General features: G+C 35.0%; 1 protein-coding gene across 1 annotated transcript; it reads right to left on the reverse strand.

The window, feature by feature from the left end:
• Window positions 1-5,133, reverse strand: LOC143531029 (putative ubiquitin-conjugating enzyme E2 38). The gene is made up of 8 exons (XM_077026423.1): window positions 5,104-5,133; window positions 4,858-5,009; window positions 2,507-2,591; window positions 1,119-1,406; window positions 965-1,028; window positions 750-889; window positions 352-663; window positions 1-264 (listed from the first exon to the last, which is right to left on the reverse strand). Exons 1-8 carry the CDS (start codon window positions 5,131-5,133, stop codon window positions 1-3), a joined length of 1,335 nt encoding a protein of 444 aa, XP_076882538.1.
• Between the last annotated feature and the right edge of the window lie 4,801 nt (window positions 5,134-9,934).

Raw genomic sequence — 9,934 nt, forward strand, 5'->3', positions numbered from 1 at the left:
CTAAGGATTTTTCTTTACACTTAAATGAACAAATTCTTTAACTTCGTTTGCTCCAATCTTCTCAAATGCAGCTATAAGCGTCTTAATAAATGACGCCACGTCATCCTTAAACTTCTGTGAGCAGCCATTGCTACCCTCATCAACGTTTTGTGCACCTCCTTTGACAACACACCCAACTTGCACACCTTCTGTATAAGCTTTACATGCCGTCAATATATCGAGCACACGACTCCTAAAATGCTCAATCACTAGATCCTTGAAGTTCTGCATCCAACACTTTGGCCATTGAACCACAGATACTAAAAAACTAGGAACATAAAAACAAAACAAAACAAAACAAAAGAATCTTACCTTTGGTGGGTTCTTCATGGCATAAACCATTGTTTTTAGTGATAAAATAACAATGTCCTCATTATATTGTAAAGAACACTTTTCTCCATGCTCTGAGCCACTCAAACGTTCATGCCCGGGTTCGTTAAAGTAAGGCTTCATGTTCAAAATCAAACCCTGTATTGAGACTAGAACTTGAAGCATAGTTGAAGTGCCTGGAACCCACTTCTCATTCATGTCCCCGCTCCACGTGTTCAAAAGACTCAAGCAAACTTTACCACATTCGTATAGATTTGGATTGATACGAAGACCACCACATCGATAATGCACACGCTGAAAAAAAAACATCATCAAACATTTGACAAAAGGTCAATCATTTGTTATATTTGTTAAAAACTTAAAATCAAGTGGATAATTACAGGTGGCGTATCCGGGTAAGTGCTTGGAAAACACACATCAAAGAAGAAAAGACCATCATGATACGGCGTCCCCTCTGCTCCAATAATCACTGCTCTTAAAAGATCCATTCTTGATTCATAAGCTCGAACAAATATCGTGTCTGTATGCAGATAAAATATCATATACACATACGTTCATTATATTTCAATAGAGTTGATAAACCGGTGAGACATACCAGGCAAGTCTTTCTCAAGAATCCTCCACTCTTCTTGTATCTTTTTAGAACATTTTTTAGATGGCTGAAACATCTGACATATGATATATATAAATAAATAAATAATGAGAAATGTAACAATGGTATTAAATTATTAACAAAAACAGACTCTTGCTTGTGTCGTCGCAAAATGATGATCCGAATGGTCCACGACAGTATCAAACTTCTTGAAACCATACTTTTTCATAGCATTATCATTAACAGGCTGCTTTTTTTTGCTAGATGAGCTTCCAGTAAGTCTTGAACTTGATAGACTTTTGCTATTTACAGCAATTTGAGTATCATCAACATCATCTAAAACATAATCATCTAATGAAATGCCCTTCGTCCTTTTGTTAGAGTCAACGCTCTTCCCTTTAAGAGGCACTAAATCTTCATTATTGTCAACATCAACTATTTCAACCTGACAAATTGAGTGATAAAATAAGGGAGCTCCTAATAAGACGCATACCTCAATTTTTGAGACACCCTTTATACTTGTATAGCCTATACAAGGCGTATAGGTTGTCCGTATTAATGTGATCAAACAAAAGAATATTTCACATATTTTGCATTATAGCAACCGACAATCATGTCCCAATCCAAACTCCTATTATTAGAAGATTGTTTATCAGGGCCGGCTCAACCTATTTGGAGGCCTAAAACAATGTATAAAAAATGGGGCCTTATTGTAAAAATGTTATCTTGCTTTCACTCCAAATATATTAAGATGTTGTCATCATTTTTTGCAAATACAGAAGTAATGTAGTTCCTCACACCTTGCCAGACCTAATTCAGTGTAAACGCCGCTCAAATTGCACACACCAATTCAAAACCCAAATTATAGATGTATAGTTATTAATTTTGTTCTGGAAATTGAGGGCTTTAGGAAGTGAAGACCTAAAGCCCTAGCTTCGTTTCGCTGTCCCTAAAGACGACCATGTTGTTTATATTCATTGTATTTATTATTAGAGGATTTGTCTCCTTAATTCAAGCTTCATCTTATTATCTATTGTAACCGATTTAGAAAACAACAATCATTTTCAATACATATTGCAATAAGCATTGTTTAATAGTCCGTACAATGACACCGTACCAGCTTTGTAGAAAACGTGTTTGACTAGAATCGTTATGAGTCACTAGTCATACGACTCCATACTACTTAGACTGCCTTATAGCGGAGATTGTAAAAATTTATGTCGTATAGACTATATTATACTACTCATATGACCTAACCTTGTATAAGAAAATTCAAATCTATCTCATTTGGTTCAAAGTCGTATGAATCTCGTAAAGCCCCATACGAGTAACTACTCGGATGGGGCGTATGGGGCGTAGTGATGTAGTCATATAGTCTGTCTCGTATATAACGGTCAACGGGAATATGACAAAAAGCTGCCACCTATACGTGTAGTATGAGTCTATGCGACAGCAAGCAGGGCGATAGCCAAAGCGTTAAATAAGAAGTTTCCACTCGATCATTTTGAATCAATCAACCAACATGATAACTAGTTAACTACATACCTCCTTTTGTTTACGCCTAGCCTTCGTTTTCGAATTCTGATCAGCCGAAGGAGGAGCAACATCGGGTTCCGCATTCGCTCTTTTCCTACAAAATAAATAAACTCTCACATTAACATAACTTGAAAAACAAGGTACCAGTAATCAACAAGAAGAGGCTTTTACTTGGAGTTTCGAGTCATGTATCTTGACGATGATTCCATTTGTCAAGAGTGAATTAACAGCAAAAAAAAATAATTAAGAATGGGTTTATTAAAGCTTGAATCACGTTGTATTAAACCCTATGTTTCTCTGGCGAATTTGAAACGATCATGATATTAATTTTTGCTTGCGTTTTAACTATTAGTATTATTATTATTGGAGATAATGATGGAAAGGGATGATTAATATATTTATATTAGTTTGTTATTCTTGTATATCTCATATTTTGTTAGCATTATTATTGTTTACCGTAGAGTTAGATTATAATAGAAAGTATACTTTTTGTATGAAAGATAAGAATACTTTTTGTCTTTGATTTTGAACATGAAGGGTTGAGATTAGTTTAGAGGGAAATCAAGTGTAAACACAAGGTAAAGGGTATAAAAGTAATAACACATTTATTGACTTTCTCTCTCCACATGCAAGGCACATGCCAAATTCCTCCATCATTTTAAAACGTCCATAACTTTTTTTACCACGTTTCTATTGAAAAATAAATTCACCATAATAACGAGTGTCTTTTTATCTTTAATATGAGTACCATATTGTAATATAAAAACTAAAAAAAAAATTAGTGGGTTTTTATAAATTGTGTTTTACCAAAATTGTGTTATACAATGGTATTTTTCATTGTGTTTTTTACATTGTTTCATACAATTGTGTTTTTTATTGTGTTTTTATCATTGTGTTTTTTTTTCATAGTGTTTTTTTCCATTGTGTTTTTTACATTGTGTTTTTCATAGTGTTTTCCATTGTGTTTTTTCGGACTTTTCCAGCGAGGTGGTGGTGGTGGGTGACAGGTGTGGTGGCGGTGGGCGGTGGAGTGGTGGTGGATGTAGGAGATGAGTGAAGATGTAATTGGGTTTTATGTAAGTGGGTTTTTGAAATTAATGTAGGTGAGTTTTGAGATTAAAGTAAGTGGGTTTTGATATAAAAGTGTTAAGACAAAAATACACTCATTCTTAGCCTTCTTAGAAAAATCAAAGTTCGTATTTAAACCTAACCCTGTTTCCATATATGAAGGTGAATTTTACCAAATCTTTACATGGCATGGCATCACCTTGGATATAAACGTGGTGAAGTGACCTCGTTTGGTTTGTAACTGCGCCGACCTTGAGCCAATGTAAGCTCATTCGTTTGACTCATTTAAGTTAAGCCCAAACTTAAACTTTTTATATGTTGTAACTCGATTTCATTTATAATCATTGCACACATTATGGTCTATTAATTGTAATATTTGTTTTTACTTAAATACTGAATATTAATTTTTATTAAAAGAGTTATTGGATCATACTTTTACGAGCTCAAGCTCAAATTATAACTCAAAAAGAACAAGCATATTATGAGTTGCCTGTTAGATTAATTATCGTTTATCATTCTTGACGACCATACTTAAATTAAGGCGCGCTTGGGTCCAAGCTCAAGTTTCTTGAACATCTTTTATAAAAGGGTTGTCACGGTGGGGCGACATCTTGGTCTTAATATCCGTGTCATGTAGAAGTCATAAATCCACCTATGACAAGGACGACATCTTCCTAGTTTATGAGAATCCGTCTGTAACATATGCGACATCAATCTTAGTAAGTTAGTACAGTCACATGCGTCTAAACGTGACAACATTGAGATTGATGTTAACCCTGTCATTGGCAAGTTCTCCAACAATAAACCGATATCATCCATGTTGGTTTGTATAGCTCGTCCATAACACAAGTTCTAAAACCTAGATGACACTCCTATGAAGAACGAAAACCTTTTCCGCAAAATACATACAAGAAACGTGCATCTTTACCATTAATGAAAAAATATTCACGGTTAAAAATTTAAAATCATTTATCTGCCATTGTACTCACAATTGTACCAAAACAAGCGCATATCCATCATATGGAGTCCAAATGTCAAATTCCCCATCTCCATGCAAAATTTCATTCAAATTTGATAACATTTGACATATTTTCACCGATACTTGTATTTAGACTTGACCCCTGTTAGAGAATGACCAATACCAGACAGGCTCCGGGTAGCTTTTGGTGCAGCGAGCAAAGGAGTTTTCTTTGCACTTTAATGAACTAATTCTTTCGCTTCGTTTGCTCCAATCTTCTCAAATGCAGCTATAAGTGTTTTAGTATATGACGCCACACGTACTGTTCTTAAACTTCTCTGAGCAACTACGGCTACCCTCATCAATGCCTTGCACACCTCCATTGACAAGACACCCGACTTGCTCACCTTCCTTATAAGCTTTACATGCCTTTAAAATATCAAGCACGTGGCTCCTAAAATGTCCAACCACGAAATCCTCAAACTTCTACATCCAATACTTTCATCATTTAAGTTTTAACCAAATTAACATATTAAAAAACTAGGAACATAATAACATTAGAAAAATGAAAGAACCTTACCTTCGGTGGATTCTTCATGGTATAAACCATTGTTTTGAGTGACAAAATGAAAATATTCCGAGTTGATAAACCGGTGAGACATACCAGGCAAGTCTTTCTCAAGAATCCACCATTCTTTTTGTATCCTTTTAGCACAATTTTTAGTTGGCTGAAACAAGTGGCATGTATATAAATAATGACAAATGTAACAATGGCATAAATAAAAACAAAAAGTTGCCCGTGTCGTTGCAATATAATGATCCGAATGGTCCGTGGCAGTATCAAACTTCTTGAAACTTTTATACTTTTCCATAGCATCATCAATAGCAGGCGGCTTCTCTTTGCTAGTTGAGCGCCGAGGCTTTGCTTTGCTAGATGAGCTTTCAGCAAATGTTGAACTTGATGGGCTATGGCTATTTACAGCAACTTGAGTATTGAAATATGATTACTGTTATTAGTTGATTCCAGTAGGGAGATCAGTGTTATCAAAATGGAATTGAAATCCCCATTATACCCTTCATCTTTTTGTTAGAGTCTAACATTCTTGCCTCCAAGAAACACAACATCTTCATCAATGTCTAGATCAATTATTTCATGAAAAGCAACCTGACAAATTGAGTGATTAAATGTGACATCCGTGGCAAAACCGAGTACACCTTAGTACTTACAAACTCGAATAAGCGTTTAACCGCTTATTGCATAACGAACAAACGAATAACCAAACGGGTCTGGTTATGGTCCGGATTTCCCGGGGTGCCATCTATAAGTGATATACGATCTATGCAAGCTAAAATATTAGTAATATGGCCTTAGTTCGATAGCAAACAAGTTAAACGAAAACATGTTCGTTTAACTACCCGCTATAGATTTAAACACGAAAGATAGTTACAAACCAATCATTGTATCATCCGTTAAGCCGAAAAAGACTTACCAAACACTTATTGGAAATGTTTTAAGCAATCCGTGAAAATATTTTTGATTTTTACAAACATATAGTATGTTTTTATAAATTTACACAAAAATAGCAAAAAAAAACACTCGTTTTCGCTCCGTTTGTCGCACCCGATATATTTTTGTCGCCAAAAACCGAACCCGAAATAAATTTGGACTCGGCATTTCACGTTCAGGCACGTAAATCAAGAAAAGTGGGCCAAATGGGCCCAAAAGGGGGGCCAACAAGCCCAGCCCGCCAAAAAAGACTTTTTTATCCTTGGTTTTCCTTTAAATATTAAACAAGTTTAAGATTTTGTGAAATCATTTTCATGAGAATTCTGGACACAAGCAGCTCTCCATCAAGAACCAGCAAGAAACTAGGTAAAAATGTCATAAATAATCAATTTCCGGCTCGTTTAAACTCGATTAATACCATATAAACATAGCTTGATTGCCAAAAATCATTCCTAACCATGTAAAAACCTTAAAAATGGTTCATAAACATGTTTTGATCATAAAAATGGTGAGGAACCTGGTTTAATAGTTTTTTTGGCCATAAACACATATTAAAGGGTTGAAACGCCGTTTTTACGGTTCAAAAGTTCGTTTTTGTGCACTAGCCGAAACCCTAAGTTAAAGGGCTGTTCTATTGATGAAACTTGTTTGGTTTGTGATATAGGACCTGTATCTAGCCTACATAGGAGCACAATGGCTTGAAAAGTTGATTAGAAAGGCGGAAACGAACCAAAACCGCTAAGGTAATGCCGAAACACTCGCTTACGGGCTGTTTAGGTTAAGTTGTGATGTGCATATTATTAGGCCTTGAAATATTTCAGGGACATCAGGGACCATGTTATTGAGTCCCTGTTCAAATTTGGTAATTTTTCGACCATCCGAGAATATTTGGCGATTTATTACTAAATTGGGACGTTTATTTGGGAAAAATAGCTAAAATACTTCAAAAATTATGAATTTTTTCTGGGAACACAGATTTGATGTATTTTAATCACATATGAATTTTGAGATCATTTGGAGAAGTCTAAAGGTGTTTTGTACATATGCGTTCGTGCGAATTTTTATAACCGAATTTGGGCCGAAAAGAATATTGAACAAGCTTTTTACATTCTGGAATTGATACAAGTTGTTTTAGGACATGATTTTAGCATTCAGAAATTTTTGTGGAATTTTTGGAAATTGTTTGGGATAAACGGACGATTTTCAGGCGAAATATAGCTGATAAAATGAATTTTTATAAATTAATAAATCAGTAAATAATTCCAGAAATATTTTTATAAAAATCTACATATTTTAATTGATAAGTGGCTAAATTTTCATAATTTAATGATTAACGGTTAATTAATTATACTAATTTGAAGATTAAACAAATTCAGTTTTTATAAAAACCGGCAAGTTCGCGACTAACGAACCTGCAGGAATATCAAAACACCAAGAGTGATAAAAAAATCATATTTTTGGATTAGTTAAGTAAACACGAACTTTTCTATGAGAAACCTGGACAATCCGGATAGATTGTGCGCGTTTCTTCTCAAATCAAACTGAATAAACGGAAATGGGCCCAAAGGCTAATCCGGGACTCCAGTATGTGATCTTTCTTTATAACTTAATCATTTTATTAACCAATACATTTACCCAAGCTTATTTTCCCATAACTGTTTTCTGAACGCGTAAACAAACAACTTGGCCCAGTTGGGAAAACGGGAATCTGTGCCAAGTTCGGTTTTAAGTATTAGACATTGAACAACATCACAACCTAAGCCTATTGCCACTTTCTGGGCGTTCCAGCTATACCTAGATTAGTTATACAGCCCAGTTTAGTACTGAGATTATAATAATATTAAAATATTAATATTATTATAATATGGACTATAGGGACTAAGTGATAGCAAGGGAAACGAACCCCGAGCTGATCTCGCACTGAGTGCCTACAAAACTGTGAGTTTCATGACCCCACTCTTTAAACTATTTTACGAACTTTTGAGGTGGAAAGCATGTTTATACACGTTATCTATTTAAAAACGGATCAGGATATAAAATATCTGAACATTTATATATGAAAAGTCTCTACAAACATAATGATTGACTACGTGCTGATGAAAGATGATTATTATCGTTGATTGATATATTGAGTGGAGATAATGCGAATTGCAAAACATAATGAAATTACACGTGACAGCATGTTTATACAAACACGTTATGTAATGTTAAACATAATTAATTTGGGAGACAACGTGGTCTGTAATGGCCATGGGGATAACGTGGTCTGTGATGATTATGGGGCTATTGTGGGCGGAAGGTGGGCCACAATAGTAACAAACTAAAGTTGAGTATGGCCTATGAGCCAAGTTCTGCTGCAACTTACTAAACTAAAGTTGAGTATAGCCTATGAGTCAAGTTCTGCTGCAACTTATAAACTAAAGTTGAGTATGGCCTATGAGTCAAGTTCTGCTGCAACTTATTAAACGAACTAACTTGATTATGACATGAATGTTAAGAAAATAATGTGATTATGCGTATTGTGGGCGGATGGGGAGCCACAGTATTTGGTGATACGTGATAAATACTTTATGTGTATATGTGTCTATATACATGCTATGTGATTAGCCGTAGGAAATACTATGTGTAGAATATACTAATTATTTGCGTGTACACAATATAATGTTTGAGTTTACGTGGAATCATTGTGGGTGGAAGGGGGACCACAGTGGTTGATGTTAACGCGGAATCGTTGTGGGCGGAAGGGGGGCCACAGTGGTTGAGTTTATGTGGAACCGTTGTGGGAGGAAAGGGGGTCCATAGTGGTTGGTTAAACACGGAAATTGGAAACAGGTAGTACGAACAAACAATCACGATTTTATCGAAATTTCGAATTTATATTATAAACTTACATGTGTGCATATGCACACACAAGGATATGGCTGTACATATTTATACAAACGTAAATACATATTTTTACATACGCGGGTATATACAAACTATGACTGTGTGGTACGCAGAACTGATTTCGTTAAACTTATGAAACTCACCAACTATTCGTAGTTGACCTGTTTTAACATGCTTTTCAGGTAATCAGATATGAGAAGTAATTTCCTGTGCGTTACGTGTCTGATTGGTGATTGATGTCATGGGCATTTGAGTTAGAAGTAAAGTAATTGAAGAACCGGTTTGATTGTATCACCTAGTTTATAAAAGATGTTAGAACGATGTAATATATTGTAAATTAGTTTGTAATGTTTCTTTATGAACAATGTATTTGATACCAGTTGTATCTGTTGCATTTTCGTTTTATGCTTCCACAATTCGATTAACGGGGTGTGACATTAAATCATCATATCATGGTATTCACACTTGAGCCATATAACCAATTTTAGGAATCACACATTAGAACAAATTGAAAACCATTTATTAGACCTGGCGAAACGAGCGGGTCAGATCGGGCCGCATGCTAGATTAGAATGGGTGTAGGTCAGAACGGGCCAGTTAAGGAAAATAGGTTGTTGAGGCCTATAGCCTAATTGTGTTCGATCTCCATATATTCTCACGTAAACTTTGATTCTTTTATTTTTTATTTTTTTCTTAAAGTACCAACTACAATTATAAACCAAGTTAATTTGATATGTATAGGCTATACATACTTATATTGTAAAAGAATAATATTAATATAAATGCTGTATGCAGAGGACCAAAACGGAGTTCTAATTCTAGTCATGTCCACCTGCCACTAGTACTCAATCTTACCAAAATCGGTAGATATATTACTCAACTCAAAAGTTTGAACACTAGAAAGAAGTTAGTCCCGTATACACAAAGCATAGCATATCCTATCATATGGGGCCCAATATACCCATCATCTCCAAAATGAAAAATATCATCAAAATCCAAATTAACATTTGACACATTT

The sequence above is a fragment of the Bidens hawaiensis genome, unplaced genomic scaffold (assembly GCF_021521415.1).
Source record: "Bidens hawaiensis isolate Kalapana, Puna unplaced genomic scaffold, B.hawaiensis_p1.1 tig00009070_1, whole genome shotgun sequence".
Classification (NCBI taxonomy): domain Eukaryota; kingdom Viridiplantae; phylum Streptophyta; class Magnoliopsida; order Asterales; family Asteraceae; genus Bidens; species Bidens hawaiensis.